The 20,523-nt window shown below is 41.2% G+C and overlaps 1 protein-coding gene across 1 annotated transcript; it reads right to left on the reverse strand.

The window, feature by feature from the left end:
• Positions 1-596: 596 nt before the first annotated feature.
• Positions 597-11,634, reverse strand: socs5b (suppressor of cytokine signaling 5b). Its single transcript, XM_076742730.1, has 2 exons — positions 11,329-11,634; positions 597-5,274 (listed from the first exon to the last, which is right to left on the reverse strand). Exon 2 carries the CDS (start codon positions 5,253-5,255, stop codon positions 3,564-3,566), a length of 1,692 nt encoding a protein of 563 aa, XP_076598845.1. The 5' UTR covers positions 5,256-5,274; positions 11,329-11,634; the 3' UTR covers positions 597-3,563.
• Positions 11,635-20,523: the final 8,889 nt, after the last annotated feature.

Here is a 20,523-nt window from a genome sequence, read left to right on the forward strand (position 1 = left end):
AAGTGAAAATTGAAAATATAATAATGGTCTGGAAGAGAGAAGGTGTTCAGTGTTGAATTTCAGGGCGTAGGTGTGTTTTCTCCTATGAAAATATTAACAAAGAGCAGTCTAACATACTGTAGTATGGAACTGACTTTCACCTGTTTGTAAATGTGAAATATAATTTAGCTTGATTTTCACACCACTAAGCACATTAAAATGCTTCAGTCTACGAGTTATTAGATAGCTGTGCGCAATAGCTTTGGTCACAGATTCAGGTATTAACGGCCGACGAAACGCACTGACATTTGTTCAGGATTGATGAGCTACAATAACCTTTAAATTATGTGCGGGCTGACACACACACAAGTGCACACCAACTAAAATCTGAACTAGTCTGATAACTTTCCAGATTAAAATGATCTCATGCATGTTTCAGCTTTAATATATTACCTGTGGGGTTTTCATCGACACACTCTCCAATGAATGATATTTGTTAGAAAGTGTTTCTCTAAATGCCTCAAAGGAGTCACTTGTCTCCACCCATCTCATCCTCCAGTCATTTGCACATGTGTTCTATTAAAAGTTCAACAAATGTTTTTTTTCTTTTCTTTTTTAAAGCCAGGTAGTGTGTATTTACTACTAATTAGAGTCAGAACAAACCGTGTTGCTAATGAATTAGTTTAAAATCTGCTGCTGATGGCTAAAACGTGGGCAAAGTCATCAGAAGTTGGATTATTCAGATCAAAATGATCACAGTGAAGACTTAACCTTCATGCCCTCCCATTAGGATCTTAGAACCCACACGAGAGGGCTGGACACTGGCATCTTGTACTGAAATATGCTACAGTAGAGCTGGCATTGGACCCACTAACAAGCTAATACTACCATACAGGCCATACTGTGGCAAGAAACTAATGCATGCATTAGTGAGTGAACAGATGTAACTAATGTACAACTTATCATTTCAATAATAGCCAACATAGCACCACTACAACTGTATCTGTTACAAAAACACGAACATACACCATTACTAAGTGAGCTTAGAGCATCATTATTATTCTCTTCAGTCTCATTGAGGTTATCTGAGCAGACTGTGTTGAAGCACCTCCTGCTCCAGGACTACAGGTTGATTATGGAACAAGATAGATATTTTTCTAAAAAAAGGCACATAGGTTACACTTACTTTCTCTTCACAATGAGAACACAACAGAAATGACCGACTAGCCAGCAGTGTTTTTGTCCCAGTTCACACAACTAAAATCAGATTCCATAACTAAAACTCTCGAAGATATGGCAACTTTGCGAGGGTTGAGTATAGCCTGCACAATCTAACTATGACTATAAACTGGGCTATGAGGGTATTTGTTAGACCTTAGAGACCTCAGTAGGGTTGGGCGATGTCATGGTGTTTACCGTGTGTCGGTAGAAATGTGTCCACTGGTAGAAATTTGGCAATACTGTCTCTATCGCGGGAACTGTCCCTTAATGTCTCTGCTATAGAGTCGGGCCAAGATACATAACAAATCAAGGCTGGATTCTTGTGTGAATCCTGAATCCAGCTACCTCACAAAGTAACGTGATTTGCCAACTGTTGCTGAGGACGAGTGTAAAAAGAAAACATGGAGGGTGAACCTGTAAATAACCAGCAGTTTAATTTTTCTGAAGTCAGGCTGGTATTTACTCGCTCCTGTTAACATTAGAACCTGCAGCACGTGAAATAACCGTCTTCATTTGAAACCTTAAAGCTTCCATTTTTGAAAGAAACTTAGTCCTGTTTTGAGTTTTTTGTTTTTAACTTGCGAAAGGCAGTTGTTTTTGTTTGAAAGGAACTTCTAAAAGAAGAAAATAATCAGATGTGATGAGGTATGGTGCGGTCTGGTTATTTTAAACCATTTCTCAATTGAATTTACACAACAATTAATGCATTGTGATATATACTGTTAACTGTGAAATAAAATGACATGATAGAAGATTTTGGCCATAATCGCTCATCCCTTGACCTTAAGTGGTGGACATGAACTCTAAAGAAAAGGCTACCTCACCATTTTCCTGTCGGTGACACAGTGCTCCTCACAAAAACAGCTCAATACATTTTAACATGGTTCTATAAAAGAAATATAAATTAATTAGGAAAAGGGTACTGCAATAAGGGAACTGCAGTTCACTACTTTAAACAGATTCTTGTCGAGTCTATGTATTGTGTGAGGTTAGCTAATATTTGAATATATGGGGTCTCCCATGAAACAGGCCTCGCTAGTATGAGCGGATCATGTTTAAAGGAACTTTTGGAATTTTCATGGTTTGTCTTCACCAGCTATGGTCACACATTGCCTCAGTTCTTCTGAAAACACTTGTTAGTTACTGTAACTGAAGTGCTAAGGTATATGAACTAATGTTTCAAGTGTCAAGTGAAGAAAACTAACCAACTAGGATACACAGGGTTGAAGCTTTCTGTATGCCAGATGCCACCAAAAGATGTTAACTTCAGGAAGCAGGTGCAAAACTAAACACTATAAAGCCATAACACACTTTCTTAAAGACACCAGTCTGCTCAAATGTGACCATAGGAGCTACATGTCATACAAGAAGAAATTAACTGTATGCATACATGCACAATAGTGTGCACAGAGCTGACGTGTCTGTGGCCAGTGAAGAACTGACAAACTGCTTTAACAACTGTAACAATGGCGAAAATTGTCAGAATAATTTCCTTACAATATGTCCCTCCTATTTTGAAAGCAACTCCGCACAGCGGGAATAAAGTTGACAAATTTTATTTGCTCACTAAATAGCACCCAGTAGACCGATTAATTATTCATCATTCACCATTACTGCTTAAGGAGGAACTAGTATTTTTAAGGACTAATCTATTGTCCTTAGAAAGCACGTCATTTCCCTGATGTGCTGTCCTGATCCTGTGGACCCTCCCAGAATCTGTCCCCATTTCTGGCTAAGCTGATGCTCATCTGTGCAAAGAGATGGCAAAGAATGTGCCTTATGTAGCTCTATCCATGGGACAAGCTCTGACTGCAATATACCAATAGCACCTCCAGTTGCCCTCTCAACCCACACACACACACACACCTTATAACCCTTTTGGGAAGGTGCTCCACTAGGTGCTTTGACAAGCTAAGGAAGAAAAAAAAGAGAGCACAAAGTGAACTGTACAATGTAGCCATGTGGGTCTAAATAGCAATTTGGGATTGAAAAGGGAGGCATGCAGGCAGGTCTACAGGCAGGGTGATGTTGGGGGATCAGGCAGACATTTAGCACAAAGCAGGAGAGAAAAGACACAAAGCACTGATATTTGTGCCTTCCCTCCCTGTCAAAACAACCTGTTCAACACAAAAACATGTGCTTGCCAGACAGCGTTATACTGAATATAATCATATGTATTTTCTGTGATGTAAGTAATAACTAAAACAAAGATTAGAATGAATCTTGTATAGCTTGTTACATTTAAATTCCATCCCCCACCAGAAAGAGAGCCATGTCAGTATAGCCTCTAATTGGCTAATGAGGAATTTCTCAAGTTCTGTAATCCTCCTGCAGTGTGTGTACAGGCAATGGAGAAGGCCACCCTATTTGACCTTGAGTGGCGGTTCCCTCTCCAGCCAGCGAACTCGTACTTTCTGTTTATAGTGATACTCCTTGAGGAAGTCCTGCAGGGCAGGGGGCAGAGGCAGAGAGCCTATACCATCGTAAGTGGTCCAGCGGCAAATGGCAGCTCGTGCCAGGTGCTGCAAGGCAAAGGGAAAGGTCCGATGGAGAGGTGCTGTGAGCAGCGGTTCGAAAAACATGCAGGCGCTGGGGTCCTTATAGTGCTCCAGCAGTCCTGTGACGGTGGAAGAGTGGAAAACACATGGGTCGTGGGCGTCGAAGCTGAAGTTGTGGTTCCACTGCTCAATGCGGGCATGCAGTGAGCGGTTGTAACGGCGGAAGCTAACAGAGAAGAGGTAGTCCTCCTGGGCTGAGTCACGCAGCAGGAAGGTGCCCTCTGGTCGTCCATCCAGCAGCGCCTCAGCCTCGTAGCGGTCCATCACGCCCCAGTAGCAGGGCAGAGCTGTGATCTGCAATAGGTCCGGCACCAGGCAGTGGATGTAGTCTATCTGGGTGTGAACCTTCCAGGGCCCAGGTTGCTGCCGGCTCAGGTGACCGTCCCCAGAGGCGTGCCTCTGCTTAGGCCTCCTGGCCTGCAGACAAAGGGTGGTCGAATCCTCCTCAGAGTCACAGTCCTGGGCTGATGCTGCAGCCCCTAACACCTGCCCACAGGCCCCTGATGATCCAGCAACCACAGAGCTGCCAGCCCCTGTGGCCCGGCCTTCCCCAGAGGCCTCTCCTATGCCAGGAGCCATCTTTGGTCCCAGTTTGTAGAGAGAGGAGCCCGGCACTGAGGCCTCCAGGGTGTGGATCTGTGCATTAGGTGGTGGGTCCACACCTTCCTCGATGCTAAGTCTGCGACGCTCACGCAGACGTTCCTCCTCATCCTCAGGAGAGGGGTGGGCTGGGTCAAAGGCATCCAGCAGGGCAGTGGAGGAATGCGGGCTGACTGGTGCTGTGTGTTGCTTGATCAAGTGCCACTTGTGTGCGAGATCTGAGCCTGGTGGGAAGGGGCAGGTCTCCAGCATGAGCTCTGTCAGGTGAATCTTACGTTTGGAGGTGACAGGGTTCTTAGATGAACGGGTGCGTCTGCGAGCGGGAAGGGGTAAGCAGAGCCCTACTGTATCACTTAGCCGCTGGCGCAAAGACCGAGCATTCAGACTGCGTCCTCCAGATACAGAGTCGCTCATCTCCTGGATGGAGCCAACTCCATAACGTCTGTCCCTACGGTTCCCACTTCCCCGTAAGCGCCCAGACCGCCTATCTGCCTCCAGAGAGCTCTGGGTTTTGGTGGAACATGAGTGTTTTTTCTTGCCTCCCCATGGAGCATGACGGGAATAGGAGTCTCTACGGGCCAGGGGAACACCCCCTGATCCCCCCCGCACATCCTCAGTGTCCTTGTCGATAGTGATCTCTACTATCTGAGGGATGTCTGACACACAGTTATGATGGCGGCGTCCTGCTGTTACCACTGGCACTGGCAGGAGGCTCCGTGATGGGCTGGAGGCTCTTGATGCCTGAGCCTCACCTGAGCTGCCTCCCTGGCCAAGATCCAACACACAGTGGACGGCATCGGCCTCAACCCTGCTTTCACTGGGTCCTGAGCTGTTGTTGTGAAAGAGTGTCTGGCATTTGCTCTTCAGGTTGCTCCACATGTTGCCCGCTTTCTTCATCAAAAAGAGCCCCTGGGACCTGAAGATAACAGGAGACAAAACTGATTAAGTCACAGTTGGAGAAATCTCGCAACAGCAATGATGCCTACATTTAACCCTGAGGTAAAAGCTACATGAAGAATGTCCTACATTTAAATTCCCCTGACTACCGTGTATCGAGTAATTAGACATGGTGAGAGTATAACAGGGCCAAAGTGTCTGAGAGGTGGGTGAGCTTGAGTAGTTGGAACAGCAGAGTTAGGAGTTGCCAGGCAGACGTGCAGGGACACAAGGCCACGGCTATAAATGAACCCAGGATCTGCTCACAGCTGATCTGCTGGTATGTACTGTATTACAGAGCCAGTCTAGACCTGACCAAAAACTTTCCCTGTAACAGCAGCAGACAGGGCACATGTACATGCAAACACACTCACATATGCTTATGATTTATCAGCATATGATTTATCACTTGACTAGATTTTTACAGGGATTTGGAAGTTGTAGCACCAAACTAAGTTCAGATGATGCAAAACTTTACAGTAAGCAAAGTCACCACAGGTAGGTAGCCTGCCAAACACAAAACCTCGAAGGATTCCATAATGCAGCATTTCCTTCCCTGTTTCAGACTGTTTCTGGACTTCACAGATAGAAGGGTACATATTTTAGGGTTTATCCATGAGTACAAGCTACAAGCAGCACATCTTACATTACTTATAAAAACATGCACTCCAACTGAGGGGGTTCTTGTTGAAAATTTAAATCCCGAACCCTGTCAGCATTGATTGCATGTGCTATTTACAAAGCTACAGGCACACAACAAAGGATGTTAGTCCCTCCGTAGCTAGTCTCCTTCATTCCCTCCCAACTCCGTTCCTTTCCATCTGCTTCTGGGCAAAAGGCAGCCTTCCAACTACCAGGCATCATGTAGAACTGCATGCAGAGTGAAGTTTGCCTCTAAACATTGATAAAGACATTATGGATTTGCACAGTCAGCTGTGATAGACAAGGGTTCTGTGACGCACAGGAAACCAGACTGGTCTTCAGCACATGACTGATTAAGTTGATTTGCTGTGGTCAGTTCCAAGGCCATCACTAAAACACATGACATCAATGTGACTTGCTTTGTACTCACAAAAGATGACATCTCTTACTTGACAGTCATTAGATGTTTGCAAAACATATGCCTACAACACAGCCAGCAATAAATGTGCTGCTATGAAAAAATTATTTTATTCCCACAGCTAAGCAACATCACCAAATAACACACAACTCATTGTCTGTGGTTTGTCTCCTGTTCTGTGCTCCTTGTGCATCTCTACAATAAACCTAAGTGTTGTGTATGGTCTGATCTGTTGGACCTCTTTCTTTTATTCTCTCAAGGGGTTGTCTCAAATCTCGCAAACAATGTCCAGAGCAAAGCACCCACATGCTTTTCAACACTAAATGCCCATTCAGCAGACTCAGAAGTGTTGAGAATAATTTCCATGGTGGATTTCATTGTAGTAACACCTGTATGCTGCAGTTCAAAGTTAATTACACTTAAAAATAGGTTGGGCACATAGTACAATCACTAACTTTGGTTTGAAATGATTGTTTTAAAGCTGCATTTAAAACTGTATCTCGGTGACACACAATGAAGCCTATTTTATCACAAATTGTTTTTCTTACTGTAGGCCTTATTTCATTGGCTGCTTCTTGGCACACACAATGTAATAATGTTTTACTTATCAAAACACACTGTAAAAACTTAAATGATATGATGCTGTCACACAATATCACTGATGCTGCTTCCACACATCCTTATTCAACACGTGGCTTTACTAAATTCAAAGGATTTTTCTTTTCAATTCCCCTTTTAAAATATAATAATTGTCAACTGATCAGCACTGCATTTAAAATCCAAAAACTTGTTAAACCTAAAAGTGAGAGCAAATTTACACTGGTGTATCTGCTGGTGGTAAGAAGAGCTGACACCAGTTTGGGTGAACTCTACAACTACAACACATCATTAAAAGGTAAGCAACACCTTTTATTGTGCCATTGTTGTTGTATGGAAAGCCACTGGCATTGTGCCCACAGCACAGGCTCTGTTCATAGTTCCTCACATTATGGCACAGTGTAGGTACACAGTATGGAACTTCAGTTGTCCCACAGATGCACAAATAATTTTGTGCCAACGGCGCACATCCTGATTCAACCAATTCTTAACTGGAGCTGCAACAATTAGTCTATTAATCAATCAGTCAATCAAAAGAAAATTAATCAGCATGGTAAAAAGAATATCTGAGAGTTTTGGACTGTGGACACACAAAACAAGATATTTTATGACATGACCTTTGTGTTGTACGATGTACTAGAGGGTATTTATCATTGTTCAATGGTGTTTTATAAATCAAATGATCAATTAAGAAAGTAATCGCCAGGTTAATCAATAATGAATGAATCGTTGGTCAGACCTTTTCTTAACAGTGTTCACTGATGATAGTAACCATAGTAAACTCTATTGAGTCATTTAATCATTAAGGGTTTGGTCCAGAAGTTCTTACTACAGCAACTAAACTGATTATCTAAAATCATTAAAACCTATTTTTAAATCATAAGTGCTGCTCCAAACCACTTCCCTAGCTCAGTATAGATGCCAATATTAACTTTTTGTAAACGGATCCAGTATCATCCAGACATGATTGATGCATAATAAATGATGTTTCTTACTCACAATACAATTTTATAAACCACCTAAAACAATATTACTACACTGATTTCAGCATGTTGGCTCAATAGCATAGAAACCATCTTAACAGTTCCTTACAAAATCCTGTGGGCTCAAAACGCAAAACTGAGACAAGCAGTCAAAGGTTTCATAAAAGGCATAACATGGCTCAAAATGGACTATTAGTCCAGCCAAATGGATTTTAGAAAGCAAAACATGCATCCAACCATCTCTCATTTGTCCATTTTTGTTGGGTTAGGGTTAGAGTACAAAATATTACCAGCCGCAACCTAAATTTGCCAGCATTTGTCTTCACTCTGCAACTGTACGACCAAGACGAAAAGACTGATCTACAAATTAAACAGCCTGTTCACACCCTACTCTCTTCTCTCCAAGATGAACTGGAATTGTGTGGCCATTGTTATATCAGCTTCATCTTGAGAGGCTGAACTTTCCATCCGGGTTGATGTGTCTTATCCCTTAGCTTGCTAATCACTTCAAAAATACAAACAAATGTTCCAGTGACTAAGACAGCTGAAAGGATGATTAAAACACGCTGTGAATGCTGCCACAATTTAACAATAACCCAATTACACTTACGCAATAATGAAGGTCCCCAGAGAGAAAAAAAAACATGCTAATTAACAAATCCTTATTCAGTACATGCTACATCACAAGAATTACACACATTATAAAAAATAAATATGAATTTGCTAGTCTTTTCATTTCAGCCATGTCTACTTTGTCACATTTAGATGTTCACTGTCAAATAGGGTTCAGAAAATTCAGGCTCGGAACATTTTCAGTTGAGTAGGGAAAATAAAAAAAATGTAGAAACTAAAATTCTGTAATTTCTTGAGAAAAAATGTCAACATTCAACAGTGGCTCATTGTTTTCCTACTGTAGCAATTAACAAATACTGTCATACTGTCAAGAAGAAATAAACAATTAAAATAAATACCACAAATGTCAGAAGTGCCATACGTAAAACTATTGATAACTCCTGAATTACATCTGCTCATTTACATAGATCAACACAACAAACTGCACACATGCAGAACACTGACACAGCTCAAGCACTTTTACCAGATGCTTAAATCCTGTATTCTTTAGACTGAGTATGGTCACACATCCACAAAGACAAACACTCCTGCAACATTAAGTTATTGGTTTGGTCTGAATCTGCAGGCTGCCTGAACGCTGTGGGGAGAAGGACTCGCCTTCCAGTCTGTTTTTGTCTTAATCCGCTAATCGACATATTCGGATGATGCCATCATAAATGACGTGCTTAAGTGTTTCCACAGACACACCCGACTTCAGTTGAACAATGTTGGCACTGAGTTTGACACAACAACTGGTACGCTGCCAAAACATTAAGGTAAAAATTGGGTTTTAAAATTTTTGTTCCGCGTTTGCAAGTACTTGGACATAAATTGACTATTTTAACAGCAACGGTTTTTTAGTGTTCCACATGTCATAATGCTAATTGTAAAATGAAAAACTAAATGAGAGCTCAACAGGCTGCACCTGCAGCGGGTTGGTGGTGGTGGGCAACACAGAAGACAGACCCGCCACTCAAGACTGTCTACATTTGTATCACTGTTTCAGTCTCAGAACCGTTAAACTCCTCCTGCCAACTAACAATAAATGGCAACGATTCAGCAGATTAACCTGATAAGCAACGGCACAAAATGCAGGGAGGCATACTATGAAAACAGGCATATATGAATTACTCTAAATGTCAGTGAATGACCACGGAGAACTGAAAACTGTCAGTGCGTGTTACAACGTTAGTTAGCTAATCTGCCCTGTGTCCTCATGAGCATGGCTCCATTCCTATAAGACATCAAAGAAACACTTGGGGCTATCCACCACAGACAACCATCATAGTATAGTAGTGACACTTCGCAGCAAAACACTAGAAAAGAAAATGCAACCATTTAGTGACGAATCTAAGTTATACTCAAGTTTAATTCACGGTCTAGCGACATTATAAACTAGAATTAAAATCTCGTGTTTACAGCAAGACGTACCACATGATTATTTAACTACAATTGTCTGATACGATTATCTGCAGCTGATGCCATTGATAAGAATGGCCACACCAATAGTGAGATCCAATCCACAAGCATTTAAAGCCGCCCTGAAACAGAACTGGGCTACTTCTGCTCCCCGGCAGCCCAACACGCCCATTCTCCTGGGATCATACTGATCTAAGAGAAGGCTGGAGAGAAGACAAGATTAAGGGAGGACGCCTTCTCTGCTCAGACCAGAGTTAACGAGATATTTGCAGTGTCTTACATTCTCGAAGATATGAGGGATGGCAGAAAGCCACACAGGGTCTGTGAATGACTGATAAATCACTGTGATTTAGCGCTCAACAAATTCTAATACATTTAATAGAAATATTTATATGGCAAATTATTGACCAATTATTAACTAAATTTTTTTCCTCCACAAAAAGGTGCAGAATGTATTTTTAGCTAAGTATAATATTTTCTAGGCAGAATGTGCACAGTAAAGCACAATGCTGAAACTCGATATTGCATTGTTGTTCAGCAGCGTATAAACATACTGTTTGAATTGCAATTATTCTGCCAATGTGGAGCTTTGTTAGTCGTTTATCTCCAGTGATGAATCAAAAAAACACAACTAACTAACATTAGCAAAGTCAAACTAGCTGGAAAAACTTACTTTAATTTGCATTTAAAGACAAACGCTCTGCAGAATCCATGTTAACTACCTCAGGTTATCCCTGCAATGCCAAAACCGTCGTCACAGTTCAGTGTCGTTATACAGATGTTAGCAACCTTGACAGATTGCAGGTCTGCTTTACCACTAATGTCAATGGACGACACACAATTACCGAGCCATAACGTTATTGTAGCGGGCATATAGAAATGGGTGGAAGGCCTTCAGATTTCTGGAGGCCCCACTTTTCCCTGGTCCCAGCCAAGTTAGAGGACTTGCTAACACGTTAACCATACACCGCTAAATGTAGCTAAAGCCGCGAAGGTAACGTTGGTAAGGCTTGGTACGTGAATTCAGTCAAATGTGTGATATTTTTCAGAAATAAATTTTAAACTCGTTTCTGTTTCTTGGCAGCAAATATAACGTACGTGTAGACTGATTCGCTAAGTAGCAATTCAGGCTTACGAGCTGTCAAAAATGCTAACTGTTAGCCATCCCTGGAGTGGGATTTTCTAGCTTTTTAGCTAGCATTTGCTAACCAGGCAGCTAGCGGGGTTAGCGTGTTAGCTTGTGAAAAACTGACACAAAAATTACCCAAATAAACTAAGTGGTGCTGTGTCGCTTCAAGATGCTGAGTAGACAAATGTGACATGCTCAACAAGCAATGGTTTGTTTCTCGAAATCATATCTTACCCTTGTGCCTTTCGAAAGCCCTATTCAAAAGCTCTCTTTGTCTCCAAAAAATGGCTATTAAGAGAAGTCAGGCATACATCCCCCTTGCGGACTACGGTGTCGGATGAAAGCACTAAAGGTACTTGGATACTTGACGGTATCATCCCGAATACTTTAAAATTAATTGGTTAAATAGTAATTAAAATTATTTAAAAGGCTAAATCATTCTTTAAGTGCCGCGAAAACCCGTTCCTCATCATGGTGGGGGTCTTCTTTTCTGCCGTGGTCGCTGCTGCTTCTAGCAGCCAATATGACGGCGGTCCCAGCAGCCAGATAGCCGGAGAGGGGGACGGCGTTCAGCGTGAGGGAAACCGACTGACAGCGGTTCAGTCCAATGGAGGAAAAGGAAAAAGCGGGCATTTCCGTCAGAGCACGCGGATAGGGAATGACCCGGAGCTGGCTTCGCGTGACGGGCGTCTCATGTCACCAATGAACGGAGAGAGGAGGGTGAGGATTTCCACTGGCAGCGACTTGGAAACGTGGAGAGGTGAAGTGATGCTGGTTGTGTTAGGGACCATTGACTCGCTGATGTCATCCAGGTAAGAAGACCAGCAGCGGGGCTTTGATTCGGAAGAGAGGGGAACCCCCCCCAAAAAAGAGGATCAGTGTGAGTTCACAGAAGAATGGTCACAATAATCACAGTACTCTCACTAAATGACCTCCACCATACCCAAGGCTGCATTAGCAATTGTTCAAGACAGGGTCCAGGGCTGCACAACTGGACCAGCAATCAGTTTCTACCCATTTAATTGTAAATGTGTTTGAGATAGCACCACTAGGCCTAAAGCACAGTAGTAATTGACATGATAAGGGTCTTTAAATGGATCCTGTAAATGAGGCTCAGTCTTGAGGAAGGTCCCTGTGTCAAAATCCACTTTTTAAATCTCAGTTATTTCAGTTTTGTGCTTCAGTATTTCATATTCCCCACATGATTAGTAATCAGTCAAATTACCACAAAGCAAACCTGGGGCCAGGTAACATCCCTGCATAGAAAAACTGAACATTTCACATGGACAGTGAAAGGAAAGGAGGGCTTACGTGGGACCCGGTAACTAATTTTGGCCCCAGGGCCCCCCAGCAGGTTAATCTGGCCATGATCATATGTGTAAATTTTCCTTTAATCAGTGGACAGAGGAGGTTAAAAGATACCAATAATAAATACATTTATTGTTGAAAGTGGTAGGATGGTAAAAAGTATTGTGCCCTTCAATGATATTAAGCCAAACATTTAAAACAGCCATCCTCATAAGGTGCCCGAGTATTAGATGTGGCGTTACATAGCCCAGACCAGTGAATATGTGTCATAGCTTGCACCAGACTAAATCTTAGAACAATCAAAACATCTCAAAGGAGCATTCATAGTCACTCGCACCCACACATTAGGTCATCTCCTGGAGTCGGATCATTCATGAGCACATGACACGAGGCGTAATGGGAAGTGGAAGTGGTGTGAGTAATGTAGTAGTTAGCTGGGGCTGAGGTTGAGTTCAGGGGAAATCACCAGCAGTCCGAACACATTAGCTTTTACATCTCTGAGATGCTGATCTAATTTGTGCTTATGAAAGGAAATGAAAGAGAATTGCATTAGCACCGATTCTTCTGCCAGGAGTGATTCACACTATTTTAGTCAACGTGGACCTCTCCTACCAGGTCTATGGTGTGTCATCTGTAAGCAATCCACAATGAGGACATGATAACTTACTCATGTGTCCAGGGTGTATGAGTGTGATTCAGTTGGAAGTGGTGATAATACCATGGTCTCACATCAGTTCTACTATAAATAAGAAACATGCCTTGAACTAAAGAAAATAAAGCCTCCACACGTGACTCTGTCTAATAAGGAGTGATTACTTTTTTATACAATGACACTAGTTGCATATTTGCGAATGATTGAAGCAGCAGCTGGTGGACTTTATTCTACCAGGATGGTTTTGAGAGTTTCAGGTGATAAGGTGTCAATCACAGAGGAGAATATAGTTTAAGTGTATAGTAAACTTAGATTTATGGCAGCAAGCTACTTGTCTGTCATCCAAATGAACTAAAACAAATCATACGTGTTGACAGGTAATGTTTGGGCATGGGCAGTCACTCAGTGCAGAAATAGATTTGGATGCAGATCAGTTGTGATATTGAATTGATGGATAGATGCAGACGCTTGACAGGGTGTTAGTATTTGATTTCTTTGTAAAGTGTACCAGGAAAAGTGCGAGGATTTTTTTGTGCGGTGTGCCATGTTATATATTTCAAATCATTTTTTTTTCTTCAGCAACCGTAACTCAAAGCCTGCTTATACATGAAAGTAAATGTTTTTGAGGTCTGGTGGTGGACATCTAAAGAAATGGTGGAACATCAACCCTCATGTTAATGATGTTGGACTGCAGTTAGATGAACGTATGTTCGGTCCAACATCTCTCTTACAGTCCCCTGAAACTGAGGGCACACAACAAGTGAATAATTAAGAGTTTATTTAAGCATGTCAGATCTTGAAATGACTGTTTTCATTTTGTTATCTTTTGCTTTGTGATCTGACCTCATTCCAATTATTCTAAGAGTGTTGTTCATATTAAGTTTGCCCTTTTCTCCTGCCTATGAGAGATACTGTATATCCAATCCTTTTTTATTTGGGAGTAGTTTTGAGAGTATTGCAATTGTAATTGATTTTATTGCTCTGTTGTTAGAGGTACATCTGTGTCTCTAAAAAGACAAATCAAAAACAACCAAAAATAAGTTAAGAAAATGAGCTCTGTTTTGACTGTGTTGAATGAATCTTGATGAACAGGATGTGGGAGTTGTTCACCTGTTGACAAAGGCAAGGTTGCCATCTTGTGGCTGCAGGGCGGAACATCCAAATCACATTTCCTGATCATTTGTGCCTGAAAAGTTTTCTGGTTATTATGATTATTGTCGTCGTTGTTGTTGTTGTTGTTGTTGTATTTTCAGAGTGGTACCCGTCATTTTATCCGGACCAGGCTATCCCAGTTTTAGATGCATGCCTGTTTTGCTGCAGCACTTAATTTCAAATAATACTCAGCTCAATCCAAAACTTTCACATGATGTTTGGGACTCCTGTTTTGTCTATTTTATGAATAGCTCAGTCATCTTTTTTTGGCTTCATCTGAAATAATATTAAAAATAGGATTTACAGATGTTTTATAACTCATTAATAAACTGTGTTTCAGCGCTTGGATGTTTTGTATTTTATTTATTATTATGCTAACATAAAAATCACAAAATCAACTTCTGTCTCTACATAAAGAAGGATTATCCTAAGATGCCCGTGTGAGCAGTACTGTTGCAGTCAGTGCAGTGTTTTTATCGTTGGGTGATTGTCATCAGTGATATAGAGAAACATTTTAATACATAGGGCCTTTGCAAGTATATCTGTGATTTTTTTAAGTGTGACTTAAAAAATCCAAACAGATTGTTCAAAACTAGACATGAAGTCCAAGGAAATGTTTGTGAAACTGGCAAACACAAGAGTGAGGCAATCAATCATGGAAGCAGACCAAGAACAACGAAGCTTCCAACATTAGCAAAAGAGAAAAACATGTGTAATCAGTAGATTCTCACAAGTGATCAGCCTAATAGGAGACACAAGAACTGCAGGGCTCCATGGCTGTGATGGGAGATCAGTGTCAGTGCAGCAGCTCATGAATTCCGGTTGAAGTCCAGTGGGGAGTCACTGGAGGAGGGCGCATGATGACAGCCTGGAGTAAAAAGCTGATGATAGTCACAGTTAACACCGTGCAAACAACATACCACAACTGCAGCATTGATACATTATTAGGTTCATTTATTATGTTTATGACTTTTCCTGATTGTACCACTTTATTTGTACATATTTTTAAACTGATCGATCCCTTCCAGTAGAAGTACCCTCAAATAAGCAAATACTGTACATGTAGAATTTACCGAGTGTACTGCACCATAAAAATAACTTAAAACTACATTTTACAGGTTCATTCTGATGAATATACTTAAAGTGAATCCTGATGGGTCAGTATTTTGGATAGCACTTCTCTTAAAGCAAAACTGAAGTGATTTGCCTCAGGGCGCTGTCAGTTTTCACGTATCGCCAATACGAGGAACTCTCAGGAGCTCCTGTTTAGGATTCACGCTCTGTCACTGAGAGGCCATGTTATAGTATAAAATCCCAGTATGAAAACAAAGCGACAATGTGAGAGGGATCACTCGTAGCGTTGAATCTGCAGAGAATTATCAGCTGACTCTGCAGTTCCCCTCAACTTTACGGAGCGTGTGAGTTTCAGCTCATGGTTTGGCTGTCTGGCCCACAACTTGACTGTTTTGGTTCACTGTCACCGCCCTCATAGTGTTGTTTGACTTGGATTTAACATTAATGCTGCTCTGCAACTGCTGGATATTGACTGGATAACTGATGGATAAAAAAGCACCTGTGTGTTTCCACCAAGTGCCCCAAAATATCAGGTATTGCAGATTTAATGAACACAAAACATTTCTTCTCTTGTGTTTTCCATATGAATCTTGATAGATGAAAAATGTTCCAAACACCAAGAGGTGGGTTTGATCCATGTACTTGTGGGACAAAATTGAAAGAGTGGCACTCTTCCCTGCATTATCACCAACACTGAACAAGGCCCTTACCCTCGAGAGCTCCAGTGGAGCTGCTCACTGGCCTGCACTGTGGTTGTACTGGGCAGCTTCCAGGTGTGAATTTGTGTAACTGTGGGTGTGAATCAGGCCTGCCTGGAAAAGAGAACATTGCCTCCCTGGATGAATAAAGGAGTACGACAATCCTGCAAAGTTTATTTTCTGGAGTCAGTTTTTAAAGAACAAATTGTCAGTTAGAAATTTAGTATGGCCGCTATTTTCTCTTAAATGTAGTTTCTCTGAGATATTCATGTGTGCCATTTATATTGTACATTAGACAGATATGTGTGATTTAAAATGTGCTCAGGGCAGTGTCACACCTGTACAGCCGGAGCCACTGTGTGTTTTATTTCTTTCAGAGACAATATCAAATGATATTGGACCATTTATCACAACAAATAACTATATGCTCTTATCTTGCAGAATCAGCTTTACTCCCTGCATATCTAAGAAGCAGTGACGGATTCAGAACACAATAAATCCACCAGGGCTACAGAACCCAACCCATATTACTGAGATACACAAAATGCTCGAGGCAAAATATACTCTCACCTTATATGGTAAAATGAAACTAGAATAAGAAGAAGCTGAGGTTGTGGAGGAGATAAAACAACAGCGTGTAGCACGTCTGAGCAGACAGCGTGACCAGCAGCATGACGATCAGAAGCAAAACCTGATTGTCTGTATTGGATATGATTATTGTTGCCTGAAAATGATTGGTCACTGCACCAGGAAGCTGATGCTGGAAGCTTCAAATGCATGTATTGTATGTCATCTTAATCAGCAGGATCCAGTCTACTGCACTGGGAAATACTTTTCCAGTCTCCACTTTCACTATACTGGAAACAATATCTCTGTTTCTAATGTGGCTCTGGCTTGGTCACACTGGATGTTGGCAGATTCTTTTTGAGTCACGTGTCGTCATGAGCACAATGCATTGACAGACAATGCTGTAATCATACACTGTGAGATTTCGAATACTTTCTAATGCTGCACTTACATCACCGAGGACCACTTAAATGTTAGAAACACTTGTCAGTATAAGGCAATACAATCCAACAGAAGCATAAATGACATCCTTTATAAATTCCACAATCACCTCTATAAAACAATTTTAGTAAAAAAGGATCATTATAACCTCCATGAATGTTGGATTCATTACGGAGCTGTAGTATTAGACTGTTTGTTTAAGCTTAGTGTGCCTAATAAACTGGCAGTTGTGTTAATGTGAGAAGTCCTAAACCTCTCCATAAAATCCCTAATATGTAGAAAAGGTTGTTGTACCTGTTGGATTCTGCTCAGAGAGTTCATGTGATATCATTCCTAATTTACTAGCTAATGTGGTAAAATAAGGCAGAAAACAAGGTTCAAATGACAGGACCTTCCCAGCACACCCTGCCTAGAATCATGGGTTGGAGTAAACTGTTCCTACGTCTCATACAGCTCTTCCAGTGCATATGAGACGTCAGACGTTAGTGACAGCTGTTCCTTATCTTGCAGGATTCCATTTAATAAAGCAACTGTCAAACAGCTTCGTTGTATTATTGTATATGCCTGGCTCAATTGGACAGCTGTCACTGCATGATGGGTTATATACTTTTCACACCTCTTGGCAATTTAAGCACACTTTTTGCATCAAGGTCAGGAAATAATCCATTGTGCATATTTTGTATTCAATTTGTGTCGTACAACAGAGACAGAATTCATGTTTTAAACAGCTTGTGGGCATTAACCCATTGATGCAGATATGTTCAAATCAGCTCAGCTGGGTAATGCAAGAAACCATTATATACCTCTTTTTTTCTCAGATGATGATGTCAGTCTTGCATTGGCCCCACTTCTGTGAGATCACATAGAACTGGATTTGTGCTTTTTAGGTGACGTGCTGCTAACTGGCATTTTACTCACTACTTGGCCTATTACATGATGTCACCATATAATCACCCTGCAAACAAACAGTATTTGCACTATAGACATAAGCTACGGAAGGCTATGGAGGGTCAGCAGATGAGGGTTGTTCCACCCTCACTGTAATTTTCAATCATGGTCTTTGGTGACCTTAGCTGATCTTAGGACCCCTGATTAGTTACACTGATTTCACAGGCGCTTGGTCATCAGCTGTGAGATAATGTGAAATCCATCTGCATGGTGATCAGAGGCCTCTGTTGGGAAACTGCTACTGTATTAATCATAGATCAAGGGTTGGGGTTACCAAGTTGTTTTTCATTCAGAAAGCTTATAACATTGTGAACTTGGAGAAAACACAGAGCATTTGGGTCTTTTAGTCACGCTGTTACGTGCAGCCAAAGCCATGCAGTTGTTCACAAAAGACTGCCAGGAGAGGTTAACATTTTATACGACAAATGCAGTAGTGGCAAACATTTTGGGTCTTAATGCTACAAATCTTATGTTGTAAAAGTGAATTAAGGATTCCGTAAACACAACCTTACACACAACCGTTTCATTATAGCCACAATTAAACATAAGAAACGCCATATGCTGAAGACTTTTCCTTGTTTACTAGCCTCTAAAAGGACAAATTTGTCACATTTAACTTTTATCATTATTTGCTACAACGAGAAAGAGTATATAGGCTACCTTGCATTTCAGCTCCACAGCCATCTTGAACAATTCAATCTGTAATGAAAAAACAGTGATGAGGTGATGAGTCCTGTCAGAGGCGTTATTCAGCGTATTCTTTGTATTTTTATTGTATGCTTTGTTTCATTGTGTCAGGCTCACAGAACATGCCTTCCAAACAAGGATGTGGTTAGTCTGAGCAAGATTGAGAGGTAAGTGTTGACAATACACACACACACACACACACACACACACACACACACACACACACACACAGCAAGAACAAAACACATTATTTTTTATAGTGATTGTTGAGTTCTTCAGCAGGAGACTTCAAGGTAACAAATGTTTGATTCGGGTTTTTCATTTCCTCAATCTTCCCTGTCTTTCCCCCTCTGTGTGACATTCAGTGTGTGTGTTTTTCTATGCTGGAGTAGCACAGCAGCAGTGATTGAAGCTGTGTGAGCGTTTGTCTTTTCCCAATCAGACTCAACTGTATTTAAAAAAAAAAAAAAAAAACCTGGGTCTTCAATCCAACACATGTGAGGAGGTCTTACTGGATCAGAGCAATCAATTCTGATTGTGGAAGTAAACAAGTTGTGTTTATGATGCTGTATGCACCACATTACAGCATGTAATTAAAAGAAGAGCCTTGGCAGTTTTGATACAAACCTCCTGGATAGGAGAGGATGTAGTGCGTAAATCTAGTTTCTTAGTCAGCTTGAGATCAGCTTCATTTGCAGTTCTTTGACGTGAATCATGTGGTTTGGACCTTTTACATTAAGTTAAACTCTAACAAGTGTCATGCTGGGGATGTTCCAAGAAGATCCCAAGAACCAGGAGGAGTTTCTTTTTCTGACGTGAGGAAATGAGAAGTTTTGATCCCAGCAGGCAGTTCTACAGAGGGAAATGGCCACTTTATTAAAACATGCAACACCCTTGGATCTGTCCTATGTGTGTATCTGCCAGTTTTTCCAGAGAAATGCTGTTTCATCTGTCTCCATTTGGGGATGGTCGAGGTTTTCAGCCAATATCTTTTCAGTAGCTATCAAGCTCGTTCAGACAGTGGAAATATAAGATAGATGGAATTAATCTAAAAACATAATTGGAATATGAAGTGCGTCAATATGAAGTACAGGCTGAAATATGTCTCAGGTACATTTCACACTGTAAAGCTTTTTCTGAAAATGAACATAAAAGGTGATTATTTTCCTTTATTCTTAAAATATAGATTTAAACATATGTTTTTTCTTTCTGAATATGCTTGATATATGCTCAAGTTGTAGACCAAAATAGGGTCTTGTGTGGCCCTTCGTACATGGCACTAAATCTGGCCTTAATGGTGTGCATCACCTTTGAGACAGTTTTGTTGTTACGTTGTTTGTAAGTAAGTAACTAGAAGTAAGCTTTCAATTAAATCAAGCTGCACCATCATTAAAAGCAGTCTTGTGTCCTTATGAATCACAACACATCACTCCCTACACAATTGTACATTTGCTGCTTTACTAAGAAACAGTATTGGTGTCTGCAGCTCTGGCCCTGGTATTACTCGGTATTGGTCAATAGTCTCATGGTATTTTCCATCCCTAATGCAAGTTAATTTTTCCAGTATGGAAGAAAACACGTATGATTCGGAAATGACACTAACATTTCTGAGATGCTATGAAACAAGGACAGCCGACTTAAAGGTCCAGTGTGTTGCGGCATCTAGTGGTGAGGTTGCAGATTGCAACCAACTGAAAACCCCTCCTCTCACCCTCCCTTGCATTGCCCATTTACATTAAAGCTTTGATCAGGGGAGGGTCTCTGTTCACCTCTGTGGCAGTGTAGAGCTCATCCTAAGGTAACGAAAGCACAATGATTTTTATTTTCAGGTGATTATACACAATTATCAATTTTATGTTAATTTCTGCCAACATCCCCCTAAATCCTACACAGTGGACCTTT

This window comes from Chaetodon auriga, chromosome 11, assembly GCF_051107435.1.
Source record: "Chaetodon auriga isolate fChaAug3 chromosome 11, fChaAug3.hap1, whole genome shotgun sequence".
Classification (NCBI taxonomy): Eukaryota; Metazoa; Chordata; class Actinopteri; order Chaetodontiformes; family Chaetodontidae; genus Chaetodon; species Chaetodon auriga.